Genomic DNA, 23,981 nt, shown 5'->3' with positions numbered 1-23,981 from the left:
AGAAATTTGACAAAAGCGCAAAAGAAAAAGAGAATCCTATCTTATGAGAGATTCCATTGAAGTAACAACCTCCGGGACTTTTTATGTATAAAGGATAATTTTGTGTCTCCGTGTATCTCGGAGTAATTTCTTTAGGCTTCTTAAAGGTCATTAATAATTAGAGTCCTCTAGTAACAAATGCCCTGATTCTCCTACTTGCTATAAAGAATGTTAAACGAATAAAGAAAACTTTGATTAAACAATTGTGGTGTAATTGATTTACTTTATCGAAGCATAAGGTGATTGGGTAAAAAGTAGGGACGTTAAATCATTCAAAAGTTTTTTCTGTACTCGGAGACGTTTCGAGACTAAGAAACTTCTCGGGACCGGAGATTGGATACTCTAAGCCTTTATTTTCCCCAGAACTCGGAGACATTTCGAGACTAAGAAACTTCTCGGGACCGGAGATTGGATACTCTAAGCCTTTATTTTCCCCAGGACTCGGAAACTTTTAAAGACAGTTTTAGCGGGAAGCTTGAAAATATTTCAGGTTATTTGGCTTTACAATACATACTTTCCGTCTACGTAGTTTCGATTATTTAACATTTTATTCACCCCAAATTTTTTTTTTCGTCTTCGATATTTCCGTCATTTGTATTGATTCTATTTAATTATAATTTTGCGTATGAAAAACTAGAGTTCCATTTTCTATGTAAACCTAGTTTCTTTTAAAAAAGTATTAACATCTAACCAAGTTTTATTACGATTAAAATGAATTATAGTAAACCTATTTATCTTGTTCTAAAAAGAACTAGAGTCTAATTCTAATCTATAACACTTCAAATCATTACATTTCCTTAATTCCTATTACTCAGGTCGATTCAACAACTTTCTTTCAATAAAAATGAAGTCAGCCTTGTGTCATTGTTTAACGTGTACCTCTCACTCTTGTACTCATATTCCTCTACTGTGTTGATAACCGGTGTTTTACCCGTCTCTACATTAGCTGAAGCAGGTCTTCCATTGGCTGATTCAATCACGTGATCTATGGTTATTATTATCCTTGTACATTCATCTCTACTGTGTTGATAACCGGTGTTTTACCCGTCTCTACATTAGCTGAAGCAGGTCTTCCATTGGCTGATTCAATCACGTGATCTATGGTTATTATTATCCTTGTACATTCATCTCTACTGTGTTGATAACCGGTGTTTTACCCGTCTCTACATTAGCTGAAGCAGGTCTTCCATTGGCTGATTCAATCACGTGATCTATGGTTATTATTATCCTTGTACATTCATTTCTACTGTGTTGATAACCGGTGTTTTACCCGTCTCTACATTAGGAGAAGCAGGGTTGTCTGTGGCGGAACTGGGTGGTTGGCCACACCAAACAAACCAGATGAAACCAAACCAATCTGAATCAAACAAAATGGAGAAAAAAGGTGGATGATTAGCTTATTACGAGAAGAACGTTATTCATCTAACCAATTACAAAGGAGAGACTACAGTGAGTAACTACAGTGCGGGCTTCAACTGTAAAACATTAAAGATAATGCGCGATGAACTTGCGGGTTGTTCGTGAGAACATTTTGGACATATCGTTATTTAAAGCGACCTGATTGGTTCAGTGGACAAGTATGATTTCATTTCCGTACTGTGATCGTGGCGTGCACGTGTCTTATATATGGTTTTCACTGGACATCATTTCTCTTCATTGACAAACGTGTGATGGAGTGACTCTTCCAATCATTTTTATAAATCATGCGGCAGCCATGTTTATTGTCATAAAGCCTTTGGTTAAACTCATCCTGATGCAGTGGAATGTGAGGCTACATAATTTGTTTTGGTTTCAATAAACATGGCTGCGCGTGAGAAAGTTTTAGAAAAAGCAAAAGCGAATGCAACGCCTTTTATTTGCTTGTATATAGAAGCCATTTTAGTCACAATACAGACTGCAGCGCGATTGCCATTCTTGCGAAACATGATAACGGGTTTCTTCCTACCTTGTTCTTCTACTGTTCTCAATAAAATGAAAATGAGTAAAGCCAATAGACATGCGCAGAAAGCGATGGCCAAAAAGCTGACAGGACCAAGTCGTTCAAACACCTGAAGAAAAATTAAAATACGTACTTAAAGGAGCATTTAGCGAATTAGTGGTCTCGTGAATATAGAAAGGACGCACAAACCAACCTGGCCAACAAGGAGAGGAAGAAACAGTTCACCCAAAGCAGCGCTAACAATCATTATACTTGTTACAGGTGCTGGGGAGAAAAACAGATAAAAAATTGAAATAATGTAGCGATAGAATGCTTGATTTTATCTTTTCTTCTTGCAGTGTTTTTTAACATGCACCCTACCTGTTATCTCTATATAATGCTCCGCTAGAGCAATGCTTGTCGGGAAGACACTACTCATGAATAATCCAACGCCTGTAGTACCAAGCCAGAGTGCAGTCTCGTATCGCTCAAATATCAACATGAAAAACGTAGACACAAGACATCCGACCTTGAATAACAAAAAAAAAAAATGATGGTTTATGATCGAAAAAGAAAATGCTAATCAAAAAGATCCGATACTTCTTGGTTTCGTTATTACCCACAGGGATCCCACTTCAGATAAACTTGATAAAAATTTTTAAAATGATAAAAACCATACATTAATAGATTTACTGCATTTTGAGGTTGACAACAAGCCTGAAGCGAGATGACGTTTTACCCCCGTCTCTAGACCATAATCCACACTGCTTTTGTTCTTTAATTATGACTATTGTTCCTGTATTCTCTAAGGAATCAAAAATTTTAATATGAAATAATTTTAAAAGCTATTATGGTATAGAGTCGGGGGAAAAACGTCATCTCGCTTCAGGCTTATTCAATCTTGTACCCAGAGCCCTTATTTTTTACTGCGCATGCTCTACGATTATGCGCAGTAAAAGATAAGGGCTATGGATACGATTGGGTCAGGTTATTTATCTACGCATGCGCACTAAACAAGAAACTTTCAAAAGAGGATCATTACTTATTGATCATTATTATTATATGTTACCAGATCAATCATCATCATAGTAGGAGGCTTGATGTACATAGCAATTCCTATCGCTAGGAAACGGCCAATGGACAGTGAACCCTGGAAAAGAAAACAAGAACGGGCGTTTTATTGGTAACAAAATGGCGACCGTACCCAAAGTTCTTTGCGCATAAAGAAAAATCAATAATAAGACATGACGTCTGTAAGAGAAAAGAGTCGAGAATCTTAAGCTACTGCAACTAAAGAAGAGATGACACGTGTTCTGAAATGGGAAAACGTCGCACCCAAACTAACAGGCCTTTAGACAGTGTATACCATATACACCTACTTGCAAGAACGTTGTCATAAGAAAATAGAACATTAGTGATTTAGTGGGATAGGAATTATATTAAAAAACAAAAGAAGATCACTGAAGCTGAACTTTTTCTTTTGTCTTTTAATGTATTCCTTTCTCACTAAATTACTAATGTTATATCCTTGTATGACAACCTTCTTGCATGTAGGTGTATCCATGAAAAAGCTAACTTACAAAATCGTACAAATTAGGTCAAAGTTTCGTAGGTCAACGGTCTACTGAGGTCTACTGAACTTAGACTTAATAGAAATCTTAGAGTGCATACCATATATCAGTGAAAAAGTTAACTAACAAAATTGTACAAATTAGTGCAAAGTTTCGTAGGTCTACGGTCTACTGAGGTCTACTGAACTTAGACTTAATAGAAATCTTAGAGTGCATACCATATATCAGAGAAAAAGTTAACTAACAAAATTGTACAAATTAGTGCAAAGTTTTGTAGGTCAACGGTCTACTGAGGTCTACTGAACTTAGACTTAATAGAAATCTTAGAGTGCATACCATATATCAGAGAAAAAGTTAACTAACAAAATTGTACAAATTAGTGTAAAGTTTTGTAGGTCTACGGTCTACTGAGGTCTACTGAACTTAGACTTAATAGAAATCTTAGAGTGCATACCATATATCAGTGAAAAAGTTAACTAACAGAATTGAACAAATTAGTGCAAAGTTTTGTAGGTCTATGGTCTACTGAGGTCTACGGACCCTAGACTTAATAGAAATCTTAGAGTGCATACCATATATCAGTGAAAAAGTTAACTAACAGAATTGAACAAATTAGTGCAAAGTTTCGTAGGTCTACGGTCTACTGAGGTCTACGGACCCTAGACTTAATAGAAATCTTGGAGTGCATACCATATATCAGTGAAAAAGTTAACTAACAGAATTGAACAAATTAGTGCAAAGTTTTGTAGGTCTATGGTCTACTGAGGTCTACGGACCCTAGACTTAATAGAAATCTTAGAGTGCATACCATATATCAGTGAAAAAGTTAACTAACAAAATTGTACAAATTAGTGCAAAGTTTCGTAGGTCTACGGTCTACTGAGGTCTACTGAACTTAGACTTAATAGAAATCTTAGAGTGCATACCATATATCAGAGAAAAAGTTAACTAACAAAATTGTACAAATTAGTGCAAAGTTTTGTAGGTCAACGGTCTACTGAGGTCTACTGAACTTAGACTTAATAGAAATCTTAGAGTGCATACCATATATCAGAGAAAAAGTTAACTAACAAAATTGTACAAATTAGTGTAAAGTTTTGTAGGTCTACGGTCTACTGAGGTCTACTGAACTTAGACTTAATAGAAATCTTAGAGTGCATACCATATATCAGTGAAAAAGTTAACTAACAGAATTGAACAAATTAGTGCAAAGTTTTGTAGGTCTATGGTCTACTGAGGTCTACGGACCCTAGACTTAATAGAAATCTTAGAGTGCATACCATATATCAGTGAAAAAGTTAACTAACAAAATTGTACAAATTGGTGCAAAGTTTTGTAGGTCTAAGGTTTACTGAACTTACTTGACCCTATTACAAAGTTTTTCACGGATATATGGTATGCACTCTATTAAGTAGATATTGCCCTTGTTTTACTTTTACAGCTATGACTGGGGTCACTTGGCGTCATTTCCTGCTCGTGCCCATGGCGATCAGTGTTTGACCACGACTTGGAGCAGACTGAGTGAGATTCGAAGACTTTTATCAGCTGATTGAAACTCAGCAATTTAGAGAAAACTAATTCATACATAAGACTATTACTAGGTGATTTAAAGAGGCTTACCCAGAATAATGAGTTGAGGTAGGCAGCATGGTCAGATTTCATGTGTACCGCTCCTCTGGTCGCGTATGAATAAATGTACGCACCGAACGTGGCCTGAAAACAAAATAACACATTAACGAGAAATCAAGTGAACGAAAGAAAGAAGAAATAATGAGAATGAAGAAAGAAAAATTCAATTGAGCGCGCATATCCCTTACCATCAGTCCATCGAACAGAAGCAGGATTAATGACGTCAGCACGGTAACAACAATAACACGTGGTTTCTGATCCTCACCAAATACGCGTAACCATGGTGATTTACCATTGAGGTACAAAGCAACAATATGATGATTATAGCCTGGATGGAAGAAAAATACCATACGATATTGCATGTGTTATAAATGACCTGACTAATTGACCTGACTCAGCTTTTGACAATCGACATTGATGTAAATGTTTCGTTGTTGCGTCGCCGGGTGCGCGTGGGATATTCACAACTTAGGCAAAACGCTTTTAAATGCAGAATTTAAATTTAGGTAGAAGATGGTTCTGTTTTACAGAGAGAGGAAAACGAAGAACAAGAAGAAAAAAACACACTCAAAGCAGAGGAGAGAAGCAGCAAGCAATCCTTCTTCTTACATGTGATGGCGAGTCAGGGTATAGAAACCAATGCAGCAGTTGCATTATTTGCATGCTGCATGTTGCATGTTGCATGTTGCATGTTGCATGTTGCATGTTGCATGTTGCATGTTGCATGTTGCATGTTGCATGTTTTGAACTTTTGCTGATTACATTCACAGCGCCCATAGTGCATTTCGGGCTTGGTATACAGCATGCAACAAAGCCTTCACCACCATTACATATACAACAAACGACACAATACTCAACCTACATATTGATATTTACCGATGAAGGAAAACCAAAAAAAAAAAAAAAATTCGCTAAGCCCAGTATAGAACGAAGAAATTCTACTCACATATGCCACCGAACACGGGTCGCATTGGTCCTTTACGCCCTCATACTTCCCTATACCTATGAAACAAACGTCCAATAATCGTAGCATTTATTAAGCTGGTTTACCTGCATTGGTTATGGTTTGACTGCCGTACACTGACAAATCCTGTTTGTTTAGTTCACCTTTAATCTTCTCAAGTTTCACAGTGAAACGAAGCCACAAAAGACCAAAAATGACTGGAAGCTAAAGACACATAAAAACAATCGTATGATTAGTTTTGAGATTCGAGATCCACGCAAATAAAACTTGATCCACTTAAGAGACGTTTTTTTCTAGGATTTTTTTAAAATTGTTTATTTTAGGACCATACTTCCAGACATCGAATGCTGAACCGTCGTATGGCAGCGCGAAGCATTTACGGCTACGCCGGAGATTTCGACCCCGACACCGCTATCCCTGGATTTACAGACTGATCAGGAAGCTCGGCCGAAGCCTAAGGGAGAGGTTAGTCGGCCCCTAAACCGTAGATGATTAACCCCTTGCTATGACCAGCATACCCAATTTTTCGCTCGTATCGCTAATGGCTAGGTGTTTACGGTCGCTCGTTTCCATGTGGGATGCGTTTTAAATAACTAAGTTTGAAATTTGAAATAACGCTTTGTTGTGTGACAAAAGGTATTTTTAAACGCAATCAAAAGATAAGAAAATATATGATAAAACAGAAATGAATTAGTATAGTGAGATGTTCAAATGCAAGCCAAGTTATGCGATCATGCGCGTCAAAACCTATTGTTCAAACCAACATGGCTCTCGTGTAAACTAGATGTATAATTTCACGAGGAGCCCAAACACTTTGCTGCTTGCATACTCAGTAATATTACTTTTCGTTCTAAGACTTACGTGAGCCAGTGCTACTATCCAGTAAGCCCACCTCACGTTAATATCCCGAGGAACAGCTTCTTGTGAGTAGAAGACAGATGAAGTGTTGTCTAAGCCACTCGAAGTGTTCGCGTACGGCCATTCATCGACTATTGTTGTGTAGTTTATGATGTATTCACATTTATCGCGCAGAAATGGACGTGCAATGAGAGGAGAAAGAAAACCTCCGATGCCGTAACTAAAATGAAGAGCCTGCAATAAATAAGGGATTATTTCAACGAATACATTTGTTGTTCTTCTGTCAGGATAAACCTTAAGGAGCGCAAGAATTTTAAAAAGAAAGAAAATACCACAAGCCAGGCGTGCAACCCCTAACTTTGATGAGAGATCTTCACTAAGTTTATCCAACACTGCGACCAACATTGCAACTATGATGGCGCGTGAGAAATGATAATGTTTCGTAACTACTCACCTGTAAGTACGGCGAAACCTGGAAAAAAGAATATATATAGCTACATTAAGATATTTTATTAGAATTGGATAACGAACGCAAACCGACTTGGTAAGGACAACATTAATGGCGGATTTTTTTGTACCAAACTTAGCTTTGATTTTTTATTGAGTCAAAATAAAGGTCATTTATCTATCTAACATACCATGACATACGTACGTTGAAGGTTAAGGAGTCACGACATACCTGCTTGCCATAAGTTCGTAGAAGATGAAACGTTGTGAACGTATCAGTTGCACCAAAACATGCTCCATAAATACCAGCAAGTAAAAGCATAGCAGCAAACACTCGACAAAGAGGTATGAGGATAATACAGACAGCACTTATACCAAGGGCTATCGTCACTAGAAGATTGACATTAAACCTAGAAATAAAACCACACCACAAAAATGACTTCATCAGAGGAATAAAGGCGCATGCGCAATAGAAGAATTTTAAGATAGTATGGTCACTAGAAGATTGACATTAAACCTAGAAATAAAATCACACCACGAAAATGACTTCATCAGAGGAATAAAGGCGCATGCGCAATAGAAGAATTTTAAGATAGTATGGTCACTAGAAGATTGACATTAATCCTTTAAATAAAACCACACCACAAAAATGACGTCATCGAGAAAATGAAGGCACATGCGCAATAGAAGAATACTAGGAGATTGACATTGAACCGGCCTAGAGAAAAACGTTTGCGCATGCGTGCCTTTCAGCACGTTTTCTAATAATTTAGAAGAGTTTAAGAGAGTATTGTCTGTTGCATGCGCATGTGCAGCAGAAAATATTATTACGAAATGACGATAGTATTAATGATAGCAATCATATAATCATATTTATTCAGAATGATTGATTCTAAATCAGTTTTTATTAGTTTGTCACAAGCAGCTTATTATATTTTCTTGCCATAATTTGATAAATTATTTTTTTATGCAAGAGGGTTTATTACGAATAACGTGGAAGGGCTGGTTGGGTGTTAATGAGTAGCCATACGTCATAACTTCAGCCCTAATGATCAAAAACACCGACCGAGACTTGAACAAAAGTCTTTTTTTTTTTTTTGTAGAAATACCGTATGGTTTGTATTGTTAATATAAAGCTGTTTTACTACAAATATAATATGAAACTATTTCCCTGTACGAAGACTTTCTCATGCAGCTTTGTTTAGTAAGTACCTCGCCTTGAAAAATTGAAAAAAAATTTGTTCAGTTATCCAAGATTATTTTTGAAGAAAGGAAAATAAATTTGAGTATCTTAGCGTATTCCGCCCATTTTTTAGCACAAAAACCTACCCAAATACGATTAATATTTAATACCCCAGAAGCCCTCCAATATATAGAAGGTGCAAATATCATTGTGAGAACTATTCTCTTTATTGTTCAAAGCACAGTTAACGAGTCTAGCTATGAACCAGGTGAAAAAATACACAATTATGATAAAGATATGATAGAAATATGATGTTCAATATTATCAAATACCTCTTCTATCTTAGAATTTCATATTAAAAATATATGTTAGAATCTCAAATTTTAGTCGCTATTTTTAATCGTTTGCTGAATTTTATTTTCTCCCGCCAAACCGGCGTGTCGTTCTCTCTTTAATTTATTCATATTCTCATGATATTTTCAAAACTCCCTAAATTTTTCTTTTATGAAACAAATGAAAATATTTCAAAGCTATTTTTCTGTACTTAAAAGGGACAAATTTTGTAATTTTTTTTCTTGTTCTCTTTTTCCCTTTGTTTTAGCTTTTGTGTTTTTCTTACAAATCGTCAAAACTTTGGCGCCATATAAATCGAATGAATATTATTTTGGTAAAAGAAATTTTTCCAATTTAGACAATCCATTATAACTTTATTAAATCAACTCTAAAAAAAAAAAAGAACCCACTAAAAATGCTTTCGGAGCTGTAGGGAAGCATTGCTCAATGCCCAAAATTGCCTCAACGCCTTGTCTATAGAACGAAAGAACTTAGAAGCTCTCAAAGTCAAGTGTAACTATTTAGAGCTATTCAACATACCTATCGGCAAGTATTCCTCCGCTAGTTGATCCAAAAACGTTGCACAAGTCATGGACGAAGAAAAGTAAACTCATGATTGTGATGGTTTGGCCTGACAAGCAGCGCAACTCAAGCAAAGTTGGGCCAAGAACTTCATCTGACATGCCGAATACCATAAACACACCACAGTAACACAGAGTTGCTTTAAAGTTACGCTTATCTCCGACAAAATTCTGAAGTCTTTGCCGAAATGACAAGTCCTTCTCAAACGTCTTGCTCTCCACATCTTCTGGGTCAAATAAAGGTTCTTGTTCATCATCAGAGATGTTTTCCATTGTCACCGGCATTTTTTTATCCCTTCTATTCTAAGCACTCAACAGAAGCGTTACTCCCTCATCGATATCAATCGCTTTGATGCTAATTTTCTTCTTGGGCGGGAAAAACTCCGATCAAATGAACGCTTGGTCTTCTACAAGGAATTATTTTTAATCCAGACGAATGGATCGCGATGGCCTTGAAAGGTGGACGGCAAACTTCATGACCACATATCGCTTGAGGCAAGCTTCTGTGGATACCATAAAACTATGTTATAAATAATAAAACAAACGAGAACTTCACCAAGAAATAATTAAAATACTTAAGAACGGATACAAACCTTTGAAATTATAGCAATTTTCTTGGAATACACTTCTGGGAAACTGTAAGGCTCCTACTTGAAGTCATTGAGTGGAATGGTTTATTGTAAAATGTTTTGGCAGAATATCTTTATAACCGTTATCACCTGGTCTGTCCTTCATTCTCTCATCTAGAAGAACTATATATATCAACCAATCAGAGCTGAACATATTCTTTATATATAATTTAACTAGTTGTATGATTGAGTATACATAAGAGAGTCGATCAATCTTGACTACATTCTCTTTCTAACGAGATTAGTTTTTGTCAGTGTCTTTAAGCCTGGTGATTCAATGTCCCGTTCCTTGACTCCAAGCTAAATACTACAGTATGATCTTTCAATCCGAATCATACGAAGCAACCTTCATTATTCTCTCTCGTATAATTAGTTTGATATCAGATTCAAAGATATTTAGAATAATTTTATAATGTGATTCAAGGCTTGATATCAGAGTCTTGTGGTTGCTCCATGACACTTGATATAAAAACGATGAATTTCATTTTAACTATTCCAAAAACTGGCGATGAATGTCAAAACAGAAAAACAATTTCAGATTTAATTTCATTTTCAAATTCAGCTTTTTGCTGAATCAAAAAAATCAAATAAAAAATAAGACAATTTTCCATCTCGATTCTCAACTTCCAGATCTCATTCACTTTAATCAAACTCTGTTTACTAATTCTAAGAGGAAAAATGTTTAATAAACTCCATAAGTATTTGCAATAATGAGAAAAATTGTTTTTGTAATGAGAAGAGTTCTCCAGTGTCAGTGATACCAGTGACATCTTAGTTTTTTTTTTCGAAATTATTATTAAATATGACCTTTACTAAGTAGATCAATCTAAACTAACTTTTGCATATTGTTCCCAAAATAATGCTTGAACACTGCATGGCCGTAGTTTTGATTTTTACATGATTTGATATGAAAAAAAGAAAAAAAGGATCTTATAATGAATAGAAATTCTGTCAGTGCAGAGGGTCATTACGATTGAGAATGCTGTGGTTAGACGGATAACATTGCAGATAAATTTGGGTTGCCGGGAAAGGGAATGAAAGAAAGAGAAAGCCCTAGGGTTCCCTCCCTAGGGAAAAAAAATGGAAATTCCGGTTGTAAAAAAGTTCCGGAAAACTCGGATTTCCGATTGACGTTTCACTTTTCCCGCTCTTTTCGGTTCTTTTGGCAGACGCGTGCACCATTTTTCGGAAATCAAAGTTTCCCGCTCTTTTTTTTTACCATTAGCAGAAACAAATTCCAACCAGATGGATTGGTTTAAATGGTAAGCCACCTCCTGGCATTAGAAATAACTTTTCCAATTATAAAGAGCTAATCTTGAAGATCTTTTCGGGAATGTCCTCAGGTTTTAGAGTACCACTATTTCCGAGTGAAAAGAAATTGATACTACTTGGTCAGAGATAATTTGACCAGCCCATTTAAGTAAACAAGCTTGCTAAAGTTTAACTTCAGTTTTCTTGTGTTATTTTGGTCATATTTCTCAACCACCAGCAACGCGATTGTCTTAATTTTATTATGAATTATATGATCATTTTAACCAGTCAAATCTTGTTTGAATCTTTAGCAAGGAGTTTTGAACAAGTAAGGAAAATACAAGCAATATTCTTGTCGACTGTTGGAGGTAAAATCAAAACAGCATGTGGCTCTTGTGGCCAAACAACAAACAAACTTTTCGTTGAGCGTCAAGAACTTTTTAAACCGTGTGCTGGCAGATTAAAACTCCGATTCATTTTAGCAGAGTAAAACCCAATACCTTTTCTTTAGGTATTAGTAAGATATATGGATTTAAAACTAGGAATTGTGGAAAGTGTTTTGACCTTTTTTGTTTGCCACATGTTGCTTCAGCACTTTCAACAAGCAACAAAGGATGAATAATTGATGAAGTCCAAAAGATCGGGGGACGCCATTATGGATTGGCTTAACAATATCTCATCGAAATACTGTAGATAAAACTCTTAATAACGGATCATTCTGAACTAATGAGTTAAAAGGACTATTTTAGAACCAGAGAGAAGTTACTATTGGATTCACGTACAAAGAGAACTTAAAATGGCTGGCGGAGTTGGCAAGAAACCAAGAATACGAACCATGAAATATAACAGGAAATAATTCATCCAAATCATTATCTACGCTGTGAGAAATTTTATATAACACATGTAACGAGTCAAAATGAGTTTTACGCATTTACTTGGAGTTACTATTATCCAAGACAAAAAGACGCAAACGAGTAGTAAAGATACAAGAGACGATGGTTCAATAGATAAGGTTACAGGACAACAGATCAACCAATCAAGGAGGTCTTTCTTTCAGACGTTAATGTGTTGTGGGTGTTTCTTCTCGTTTGGTACAACTATGGCAATAATTGGACCAACACTCATAGAACTAGGACATCTAGTAAACCATGGTTTAGACATGATGAGCTGGTTATTTTTTACTCAAGCAGCGTACGCTCTTCTCGGTGCTGTCATGGCTGGTATCCTGTTAGACAAGTAAGTGTACTGTCAAAATGTTGAAGTTGTAGTCATTGGTGCTATTTTGTACTAATTAGTTAGTACTATTTCACGGATATATTATTTACACTCTATGAAACTGTCACCAAATTGCGAAAGACATTAAAGTGCATTACCATTAACCAATCATGTACTTGTTATTCCTTGGAATAATGTCATGACATATCTTCCTTCTCCGCCCCTCCGAATGAGGAAGAAGATGTCCTCCATGCTGGGTTCCCTATTGGTGTTTTACCCCCTTCCCCTCCATCCTTTTCTTTATCACCCCTCCCCCCAAGGGGTTCAAATATTGCTTAGTAGGGCCCCACGGACGGTCAGTGTTTTTGCGTTATAAAACATTAAATGACATTGATGATGATGATGATGATGATGTTGATGATGATGATGATGATGATGATGATGACGACGATGATGATGATGATGATGATGATGACGATGGTGATTTTGATAGTGAGAATGATGGTGGTGTAAGATTATAAGGATGATATAGATAAACAAACAGCTGGCAAACAAAACGCTGATAAAAACAATCAAAAAGATCGATAGAATAAAAAAGCACATAAACAATCGAACAAGCAATCAGTAAGACAAACGAATAAAAATAAAAAAACACACAGTAAATTTGAGAGGATCAATTTGGCCCCAGAAAGCCATTTTGGCTTTTTCAAAGTAGTGCTATTTTAGCCCAGGCTAGGGTCAAAATAGAACAATGCCATTTTGGCCCCACAGAAGCCATTTTTATGGGTCTATCAGTACTGTTTTGGCCCCCTCAACTAGGCCAAATCGGGAGGAAAATCCGGGGGCTAAAAAGGGGCTAAAACAGTCCCAAAATCAGAGCTAAAAATATGGCCCCTACCGGTAGTGCCAAAATAGCCCTACTTTAAGGAGGCCACTGTAGGGTCAAAATTTTGGCCCCATTTTTGGGGCCAAAACCGCCCTATCCGATTTACTGTGCAAACACACAAAAGCTACTTACAAACTATACATAGTGCGCCAAACACTGTAACAACCTGGGGAATGAACAAATGAGCGAGCGAGCGAGCGAGTGAGCGTTCAAACAAACGAGCAAACAAACAAACAAATTTGAAAACAACCAAGACATCTGAAGCAGCCATATTGTAAATTCATTGGCATGTGTTACGTTAAAAAAAAAACATAAGTTAAGGAGCGAAATAAATTTGCTGTCCATGAAGGTGCAATATAAAAGATATGGTTTGATTGTCTGTAGCGGGTAAATGATCACGCCATCCAATTGGTTTGTTCTGTAACTGGTCAACCATTGAACTTGACATATGACAATGTAACCTGCTGGAAGGCCGTACTTAGGGTCACCGTCTTCAAAGATGCATGTAGGAACACTTATGACTTATCAAAGACACATTACCAAAGTAATAGGGTTTTTACTGATAACCGGCACACTTCATATTCGACTTGAATGGGCTTAAAGAATCCCTGTCGACGCTTCATACATGGTGGCTAAATAGATAAAAAAAGCTTTGGATAGGTTACAAGAGATGAAAAAGGATTTGAAACATTGAAATCGAAAGATTTTTTCTTGCCTTCTTACCAACGCTTCTGGAGAAAGTGAGAAAGCGCATGTCTCGCCAGTTTCATCCTTGGTCGTTATAAACTGCCTGGAAAACTCTCAATCAAAAGCCGAAGATAATTCAATTCTGTGAGCTAAAGAAACCGTTGTTAGGAACCCGTCATTTTGTCTTTTTTTATATGTATATATTTTAAAACGCTTTAAGTGATGACTACATCTGATAATGTTGTGCTCCAAGTGTTACCCGTATTCGTTGGCAAAAATGTCTGTCGTTGACAAGAAGATCAAATGATCAATAGAAAACTCTTTGCTTGTCTGGTCTGCGTCATTGCAGTTGGTGCTTCTTGGTTTTTATCTTACAAAATCGCTAGAGTTCATCGCTTCTACCTTTCGAGTCATTGACGATAAAGAATAACCTCGAAAAATGCTGCGACAAGCGATCTTCCGCCGTGTATTCTGGAGTTTCTGGGAAGAGTATTCACATCAAGTAACGAGATACAAACTACCAAGTTCGTGTACATCAACAATCAAATCACGAATTGCTCACTTGTTTTACTTCATGACGTTTTTTGTGTTCGGTATGACGGTTGGCATTGCTGGGCCAACATTACTTGATTTTGTAATGAACTATTTTCCTGATGTGGATGCTATTAACGTGCTAAGTTGGCTGTTGTTTGCGCAGTCTACCACGAGGTTTATTGGAGCTATGGGTGCTGGTTATGTTATTGACAGGTAAACGAAATAGGAATGGAATGGAATGGAAAAGGATAGGATTGGGATAAATGAGATGGGTTAGTTAACACAGGAATATCGATAGAATAGGATGATGGATTCCATTGAATCGAACGAGAAAAGATAATATGTTATAATATTACTAATAGAGTATTAATGAATTTAGAATGAGATAAAATAGATGGGAAGGGATGGTTATAATAGTAACATACTGCTAACACAGACTTGGACAAAAGTGGAATGGCATGGGATGAAAGAGAATGGGATGAAATACAATACTATAAGGTAGAGATAGAGGGGGGATGAAGTAAAACGAATGAAATGAGATGGCTTCAGATGACATGATGGGATTGAATGGATGGAAATGGATATATTGGATGAGCATATTGATCACAAGTAAACCAAAGGGTTGGAGGTCATGTATATAATAAACTAATGTGTTTTATGTTCGTTTTCTGTTGTTTTTTATAGGTTTAACTGTAATCGTAATTTAATGTTGTTGGTATGTCTTGCTCTGAATGCCATATTTCTGGCCGTCATCCCACTAAGTCGTGATCTATGGCTACTTATCCTGACCACAGCTGCTGCGGGTTATTGTGTGGGTGTCTTGGACACTGCTACTAATGTGCAGCTACTGTCTCTACACGGCAAGAAGGTGGGTGTCTCTTGTATGTAGACCCTGGTATGTGCGTATCTGCTTTTGGTAGCTACGAAGGTGCGGTTACCTTGGGATAGTACTCATAAGGCAGTAAGAATTTTATAGTTCAATATCTCAAGAGTATATCAGTACACTACTTTGCAAATATTGTTAAATTACTGGTTGTTACCTTTTTCTACAGCAGTTTTCGTATGACTGTGAAAAGGTCACGACACGAATACGGACGTAACACGGCAAGGCATACGTACGGCAACTCAATCACATTACATCCAATCAAATCCCGTAACATGGCAAGAACACGGCGTAGACACGGTCACGCCAAGGTAATGACACTGTCAGACAAATCACATTGCGCGAGAAAGAAAATCAGCGAATCAAAAAACATCACGGTCACGGCACGGCACGCATATAGCACCGACTTATTCACAGTCATACGACAGCTGCTCTAATGCGCATCTGTGCTAACGGCCTCCTTGGCCATAACCAATGGCCAACTTTATAACATGAGTATAACATACATATCGTTTACTCGTAACATTTTCTCGAATAGATTACTACTTATAGTATTAATCAGATGAAGAATAGTCGGGATATTTTAGGGATCATTCATGATTATAGTTGATTAAAAAACTTTGGTATTCTTTCAGGTCTCGCCTTATCTTCAGGTATGTTTTCAATCTCCTAGAGTATCAGGTACAATTGTCGTGTCTTTTACCAAGGTTCTGACGCTCAAAGTACTATTCACTAACTCGCTATACCATGCTTTAAGGAAATGGTATTTCTTCAGAGACAGAAACCAAGAGAAAATGAGCGCATGCGCTCAAACGTTTGTGGGTTTTTGTTGTTGTTGTTGCGGTTGTTGTTGTTTTACATACTGCGAGACAGCCTTTCGTTTTATGAGTTAAAATTACTTATTGTAATTTTAAAACTAATAATTTGCGCACGACACAAACTTTTTCCCAACGAAGTCACTAATATCTTTTGTTTCCTCCCCAAGGCTCTGTATTTCTCGTATGGTTTTGGCGCGTTTGTGAGCCCACTTATCGCCGAGCCATTTCTGAGCGGTGAGCCCCACCCAGAGATCATAGCGGCACGAAGAGAGAAACCGATGCCGTATGGTGGAGGAAAACATCGTCATCATCACTTATCACATGACAATATCACTAAAGGGATCGCCATGTATGATTCTGCCTACAGTAGTGAAGTGCAGTTTGCCTATTGGATCATCGCTTTAGCTCATGTAATGTTACTGATTAATTAGAGCAAGGTTTGCGTGAACGTGAACCGTCACGATACGGATGCCGTGACCGTCACGGTACCGTGTCCGAGCATATTGATTGGCTGAGTAGAATTTTACTCGCTGAAGTGCCGTTTCACAGTCATGCAAAATCTGTTTTATATGATCTGACTCTAAAGTTCTTATCACCAAAACATTAACATTTGTACTAGTCAACTAGTTAACATCACTTCCTGACACCTCCCCTGTTAGGTACCCGTTGTTATTGGTTTGGCTTACCTAGTCGTGCTGGACATGTTGGAAAGTCGCCAGGAAAGAGAAAAAGAACAGCAATCAAGCAAAGATAGTCATAAAGGTGATTCTGTTATCTTGGTATTCTTACGAGGGGATGAGCTCGAGAGGGAAGGGGGTTACGATCACCTCAACCTTCTCCTTGTACGATGATTCTGATATTCATCGTGAGACAATAACTGCATCTAAGGAAGTTTAGAATTTGAGTGTAGAAAATCGCACGATCTCGAATCCAATTTGAGAACTTTCAAAACATCACGAGTATCTATAAATTCCGAATTGTACGAGGAGATCGTGCAATTTTTTGTTTATAATACGCTCAACATAATTGAGCAACTTAATTAATACTCTACAGAGTACAATTTGGGATTTAATTGTACTCCTCCTATCCAATCAGAATAGAGTTATTTTGTTGAGTGTATCATAATAGAAAAAAATAAGGTTTACAATGCACAATAATAGGTCACTCGCATTATAGATAGCGTCATATACTACCACTACCAGAATTTAATCCCTTGCACACTTTGTTTTGTTCAGTTGATTAGCACCAATTGTCTTTGTCTCTTGTCAACTATTCTAATGAAGAAATACGAATCTGGAAAAGAAACAAAATTTATGAAGCATTTTTGGTAGTGGTATTTAAACGACGCCAGTATGCAAACGGCATATCATCGGCAGTTTCTGAGAATGAATATGACGTCATCTTTTCGTGATGACGTCACAAAAAACGCGAGTCAAGACTTACTTTTTCTTTACAATACTCTTGATAACGGGTTGAACTGTTGCTTTGAATTATAGATGTAGATATCCTTGAACCAGAAGAACATAGACCTGTTAGTCTGTGCAGCAATCCAGACAGATTCCAAATTATTTGCATCTCACTGTGGACCTGTTTATTGGTTTTTCTATACGATGGAATGCAGGTAGGATTAATAACGGGACACTCTGATGCCCACAGTCTCATTGGACCAGAAAAACTGCAAGCTTATTCTTGAATTAATTTTTACATGCTATGACGTCATTGTTCTTATTCTCCAGGGGTCCTATGGGGGTTATATTTATACATATGCTATGACGTTACGTCATCTACACATGTAATGACGTCATTGTTCTTATTCTTCAGGGGTCCTATGGGGGTTATATTTATACATATGCTGTTAAAAGTTCGTTGAAGATGAAACCAGCGGAAGGTGCCTTCTTAACGTCAGTATTTTGGGTAAGTCACAGTTTATGTTGTAATGTTATACCATGGCGTATAAATATATATTAGATACCCCACACTGTTCTGGTAACTGTGATATATTATGGTATATATATATAACGCATGGTTTGTTCTGTTGTGCGGGAAGTCGTGGGTTCGAGCCTCAGCCGGCCCAACACTCGGGGTCTTAAAATAACTGAGGAGAAGGTGCTGCCTTTGTAATTACATCTGCAAATGGTTAGGCCTTTAAGTCGTCTCGGATAAGGAATTAAATCTGTAAACAGAATACTGTTTTATATTTGTGTTTTACATTTGTGTTCTATTTTTCCTGCAGGGTTCGTTAGCCCTTGGTCGCCTAATTTCTATTCCTATAGCTTTGTTCACTAGTCCTGCTGTTATGCTTTTTGTTGATTTGGTAAGCAATTACATTATTGAATTATTATATTTCAAAAAGGCGCTCAATAAGTTGAAAAAAAAAAAAAAATTATGGATGAGTCAGCGGTACTTTAGATTTGGCGCGTGAAGGGGAGAGGGGTGGGGGCTTGTGCACCCTCTTGGTTACGCCCCTGAGTTTTATCATGAAGATAAGTTGAATAACATTTATAAACGAATTTTTATAAGATATCCGCTTAATTAACAGTGTAAGTAAATAGTTTCTGAGTGAAATATATGCTTATGAGAAAGTCAGATGAAATCATTCAGATCAAATTTACTATATATCATAAACGATCCGTTTAGTTCGGGGCGAAATCTCTGGCGTAGCCGTAAATGCTTCGCGTTGTCATACGACGGTTCAGCACTCGATGTCTGAAAGTATGGTCCTTTTTTAATAAACCAAAAAAAGTAAAAATTAGTTTTAATAAACGCATCCCACATGGAAAGGAAGGAGTATGCGCTCAAACCCATTCCCGTCACATTCAAAATTTTGAGTTTGCTGGTCATAGCAAGGGGTTAATCATCTACGGTCTAGGGGCCGACTAACCTCTCCCTTAGGCTTCGGCCGAGCTTCCTGATCAGTCTGTAATTCCTTCGGATAGCGGTGCCGGGGTCGAAATCTCCGGCGTAGCCGTAAATTCTTCGCGCTGCCATACGACGGTTCAGCACTCGATGTCTGGAAGTATGGTCCTTTTTTAATAAATCAAAAAGTAAAAATCCTAAAATCATGTTTCCATTGCAAATTAACTCTAAAAGAGATCAATTCAGGGCCGTTGCCAGGTTTATTGCGGCAGGGTGGGTGCACAGGAAATGGAAATGAACTATGACTAACTAACATACGGCCGTCTTGAGAAGATTCAAAGACTTATCAGCTGATTGAAACCAAACCAGACTACAAAGATAGATGGATTAATAAATTAAATATTTAGATAATAATGATAATAACGATATTCAATTGAATTTCTTTGTTACTTCTAGGGCGGGACATTAGCAGCGAGTCTATTAATGTTAATATTTAAAGAAAGTTCTATAGTATTATGGATTGGGACCAGTACTTTTGGATTGTTCATGAGCAATGTCTTTCCCTCGAGTGTGGCATTAGTAGAGCAATACTTTGAAGTGACAGGTAAACTTCACAACTTTGACTATCTAGTCTTAATAGACCTTTTCACGGATATGGCGGCCATCTTGAATGCTATCGATTTAATTAAGACATTATGGGATGCCGAGGGAGCGGCCATCGTAAACATTTATAGTCTACACAGCTGTCAGGATGATGTCTTTTTATTTGATTTTACGCTTTTCAACGAGAAGTACGTCTAAAAAGCAATTAAATTTGCTGGTAATTCAGTGGAACACCTAAACTTCAAATTATTTGAAAACATAATCCCACCACTGGATTTTAAATATTTTCCACATGTTTGCCCCCTCGGCTTCCCATAATTCAATATGGCCGCCGTATCAGTAAAAAAGTCTATTCTCAGTACCTTGGTATTAAACTGGCAAGACAACTACACGTTTTGTGACTCGTGTTCTGGGGTTAACGAGATCGGAGCTAAAAGATACTTTGCTTATGAAGGCGGAAGGGAAGGAGAAAGGAGGTAGAGAAATAAGGAGGGAAGAAAGGAAGATTGGAAGGAGGGGATGGAAGGAAGAAAGAAGGATAAAATAAATAAGAAGGTATACAAGGAAGGAAGTAAAGGAGGGATCGAAGAAGAAGGAGGAAGCAAAAAAAAAAAAAAAAAGAAGGAAGAGTTCAATGATAATATGTTGGAAACTTAAAGGAAAAAAACAAAGAAATAAATAAAGAAAAAGAAAGAACGAGCTACTAAATGAATCATCGAATAGAAACTATGACGCGTTACTGACTGACTGATTTACTATGTCCAGGAACCATCACGTGTATGTTCGTAGTTAGCGCTGCTATAGGAGAAATGGTAATACCATTAATTGTTGGTAAAGTATTCGACTACGTGGGACCAATAAGCTTCCTGGCTGAAGGATGTATTCTATGCTTTGCTGCTTTTGGGGTCTTATTTGCTGTTCTTATTATGGGAAAAGGATTGTCTAATACATCTCGAAGTGAGTATTGATGAAAACAAACAGAAAAGTAAATAGATTGATTGACTCATGAACTGGTCATGGCTGACTGACTGATCAACTGATCCGACGCCATTAGAAAGCTAGCTAGTATTTTTATTTTTATTTTTCTTAACAGATGGAGAAGAGATAATGACGGATGATGAGAACACTTCATCGCAGAAGTCACCGCTAAAAACTAACACAGAAAAACAAGAGATTACCTAATCTTGATTCAAAATGTATAGCTTATTTTATTGGTATTACTATTATGATATATAGTCATTAAAGGACTTATTTACTAATATTATTGGTTATTGATATCATTGATTATTATTTATTGCCCTTTGGCCAAAGGCCAGATGAAGACCAGTAGCTTGATGGTACTGGAGTAAATTGTAGGCAGTGATGGGGAAAGGTAGCCAAACCCATATTTTAAAAAAATGTAAAAAAATATTTACCCTTCAAGATATTTTGATGGTTTAAGGAAAGGATGAATTCATGAATTTATAGCAAAGAAAATAATATTTGTACCCTAATATATATAGCCCCACTCCCCATGAACTCGAAAAGATACACTGGAACGGCGGAAAATGGACCTGTGGATTGGACAAACATGCAAGATGTATAAAAATATTAAAAGATAGCTTTGTCATTTTCCATCACAACCCGACTTCTCTTATTTGAGTGAGTGAGTGAGTGATACTTTATTTATACTCGAAAAAAAATTCTATCAATATAAAAATTGCTTTACAAGAATGTCGAGTTAAATAAGAATACAATTTAGACAGCTAAAAAAGTTTATGAGAGTCCAACAGAAGAAAGCTTTCTCTTAAATTCCCTTATACTTCTAGCTGACTTAATATCTGAAGGCAAAGAGTTCCATGCTTTTGCACCTTCATAGGAGAACGCACGTTTGAAGTACTCAGTGTTTGGTTTCGATAATTTTAAACACTTTTCTCCCTTCCGCAAATTATATTTTGTAGTTTGATACTCAAAGCGGTCTCTTAAACTTTGAGGTGCAAGAGCATTCAAAGTCTTGTACATTATTGTGGCTTTATGTTTCTTCCGCCTGTTTTGAAGATTTTCCCATCCTAGAGACATTAAAATGTCGCGCGACCTAGTTTCATAATTACTCTTAGTTATAATTCGGCCTGCGCGATTTTGCATTTTTTGGAGTCTGTCAGCTGATGTTTTTGGTAAATTATCCCAAACCACATCGCAGTAGTCAAACCAAGGAGTTATCAGCGAATTATATATTGCAATCGCCGTCTCCTGGGGGACGTAATCACGAACCTGTCTAAGGCCAGCCAGGCCTGATGAAACTTTTTTACATATATGATCGACATGGTCAGCCCAGGACAGGCGTTGGTCGATTACAACCCCCAGGGTTTTGGCTGTTTGGACACGTGCGATTTGTTTACCTTCAAGGTAAACATGTGGTTTGGAACTTATTTGACGTAATTTGTCGTCAGACCCAATAAACATATATTCAGTCTTTGTTGAATTAAGGCTTAATCTATTTGCCATCAACCAGTTGGATATGCTAATAATATCAGAATTGATCTGCTCAGATAAAGATTTTACGGAAGTATTACAAGCCGTGAGGCTTGTGTCGTCCGCGTACATTCTTGTACTTGAAAAATGTACACTATTTGGTAAATCATTAATATACAATATGAATAATAATGGACCTAGGATTGACCCTTGGGGAATTCCACAAAGGGTTAGTTTTATAGTAGATAATGTATTATTCACGTTGCATCTCTGTTTTCGCTCAGTTAAATAGGATTTAAACCACTTCAATGAATTTTCTGCAATGCCGTAATTAGCTAATTTATGGAGAAGGATAGAGTGATTAACTGTATCGAACGCTTTCGTAAAATCAAGGAAGGTGATACAGTTAATCTTCCCTTCATCTATATTTGTAAGCCGTTCAGTTGTAAGTTCCAGCAGAGCAGTAGTCGTTGAGTGCTGTGGTCTAAAACCTGATTGTTTTTCAGAGAGCAGGTTATTTGAACTAAGATAAGTATATAACTGGTTGAAGACAATTCTTTCGAAAAGTTTAGCAATGGCAGGAAGTACTGAGATAGGGCGATAATTGTTTAAATCATCTCTATCATTTGCTTTATGAATAGGAGTTACCTTGGCGAGTTTAAGGTCATTTGGAAAAATACCACTGTCTATAGATTGATTGAAAATCTTAACTAAGGGATTAATAATAATTGGAGCACCTTCCTTTATCAAGCGCACAGATATGCCGTCTAAGCCCGTTGCCTTATTACTTGATATAGAGTTTAAGATCTTAGATAATTCATCAGAAGTCGTGTGTTGTAATTTAAAGGTCGAGTTTGCTTTATTTAGGTAATAGTTAAAGCTTAGTGGTCCTTCCGGGATTGTACCGGCTAGCTTTGTCCGTATTTCAGAAAAATGAGCGTTAAAAAGCTCAGAGATTTCTTGAAACTCACAAATAGTGTTTTCCCCGCTCTTTAAGGAGGTTATACGAGTTTTGTCTTTACTTTTTCGAGATAAGACTTCATTTATTGTTTTCCAAACTTCGCTCGAATTTCTCGAGATTTGTGAAAAGTGAGTTTCATAGTATCTCTTCTTAGCTTTTTTGATTTCATTGTTTACTCGGTTTTTACTTGCTTTGTATTTTTCCCAGTCATTATTTTGGTTTGTCTTTATTGCTAATTGTTTTAGTTTGTCACGTTCGAGCATCAATTTTCGTATTTCAATTGTCAACCAAGGCGTCCTTCTATTTCTTATGCGCTTCCGCTTTAACGGTGCGTGCAATTCAATAATAGATAGAAACAATTCTTTCCATTTTAACCACATATCATTTGGGTCCTTTAAATCATTCAGGCTATCCCAAGGGAGTGACGCCAAGTCCCTACGAAAATTGTTTGCATCAAAATTTTTGAAAGTTCTAAATGTTATTATTTTGTGCTTATGATTTGTTGGTATAGCTATCTTGCGTATAGCATACAGTTTAAAAAGGAGAGAGAATAAAGAGAGAGAGAGAGAGAAAGAAAGAAAGAAAGAAAGAAAGAAAGAAAGAAAGAAAGAAAGAAGAAAGAAAGAAGAAAGAAAGAAAGAAAGAAAGAAAGAAAGAAAGAAAGAAATGAGAACTCGTCACGCA

The 23,981-nt window shown here is 36.9% G+C and overlaps 2 protein-coding genes across 3 annotated transcripts; one reads left to right on the top strand and one right to left on the bottom strand.

Moving 5' to 3' along the window:
- Positions 1–447: 447 nt before the first annotated feature.
- On the bottom strand, positions 448–10,262 carry LOC116288161 (sodium-dependent glucose transporter 1B). The gene is made up of 13 exons (XM_089032157.1): positions 10,117–10,262; positions 9,483–10,026; positions 7,659–7,836; positions 7,434–7,451; positions 6,983–7,213; positions 6,208–6,325; positions 5,346–5,485; positions 5,149–5,241; positions 3,027–3,107; positions 2,339–2,486; positions 2,172–2,242; positions 1,985–2,087; positions 448–1,396 (listed from the first exon to the last, which is right to left on the bottom strand). The coding sequence occupies exons 2-13, from the start codon at positions 9,806–9,808 to the stop codon at positions 1,263–1,265; spliced, it is 1,641 nt and encodes a 546-aa protein (XP_088888283.1). The 5' UTR covers positions 9,809–10,026; positions 10,117–10,262; the 3' UTR covers positions 448–1,262.
- Positions 10,263–12,051: 1,789 nt separating this feature from the next.
- On the top strand, positions 12,052–21,146 carry LOC116288160 (solute carrier family 60 member 1). Of its 2 annotated transcripts, none has more exons than XM_089033459.1 (11): positions 12,052–12,639; positions 15,410–15,593; positions 16,244–16,261; positions 16,594–16,836; positions 17,086–17,188; positions 17,923–18,047; positions 18,248–18,340; positions 18,660–18,740; positions 19,739–19,886; positions 20,651–20,842; positions 20,979–21,146. In XM_089033459.1, exons 1-11 carry the CDS (start codon positions 12,320–12,322, stop codon positions 21,065–21,067), a joined length of 1,596 nt encoding a protein of 531 aa, XP_088889585.1. In that variant the 5' UTR covers positions 12,052–12,319; the 3' UTR covers positions 21,068–21,146. The 2 variants fall into 2 exon arrangements, with proteins under 2 accessions (XP_088889585.1, XP_088889586.1); XM_089033460.1 differs by lacking the exon at positions 12,052–12,639 and adding an exon at positions 14,203–14,938.
- The last annotated feature ends 2,835 nt before the right edge of the window (positions 21,147–23,981 follow it).

This window comes from Actinia tenebrosa, unplaced genomic scaffold, assembly GCF_029948245.1.
Source record: "Actinia tenebrosa isolate PJP-AT-01 unplaced genomic scaffold, QUT_ActTen_1.0 PGA_scaffold1__47_contigs__length_23844297, whole genome shotgun sequence".
Lineage (NCBI taxonomy): Eukaryota > Metazoa > Cnidaria > Anthozoa > Actiniaria > Actiniidae > Actinia > Actinia tenebrosa.
Note: the sequence above shows the minus strand (reverse complement) of the source record. Positions and strands in the feature narration are given on the sequence as shown.

Bases quoted from the DNA above. Each gene is read 5' to 3' on its own strand.
- LOC116288160 (XM_089033459.1), top strand. From the start codon at position 12,320: ATGAGTTTTACGCATTTACTTGGAGTTACTATTATCCAAGACAAAAAG. The intron at 12,640-15,409 runs GTAAGTGTACTG...TGTTTTTTATAG, and splicing joins GCTGGTATCCTGTTAGACAA to GTTTAACTGTAATCGTAATT. The intron at 20,843-20,978 runs GTGAGTATTGAT...TTTTCTTAACAG, and splicing joins ATTGTCTAATACATCTCGAA to ATGGAGAAGAGATAATGACG.
- LOC116288161 (XM_089032157.1), bottom strand. From the start codon at position 9,808: ATGCCGGTGACAATGGAAAACATCTCTGATGATGAACAAGAACCTTTA. The intron at 5,242-5,345 runs GTAAGGGATATG...TTTTGTTTTCAG, and splicing joins TTCTGTTCGATGGACTGATG to GCCACGTTCGGTGCGTACAT. The intron at 1,397-1,984 runs GTAGGAAGAAAC...TGTTTGATTCAG, and splicing joins GAGAACAGTAGAAGAACAAG to ATTGGTTTGGTTTCATCTGG.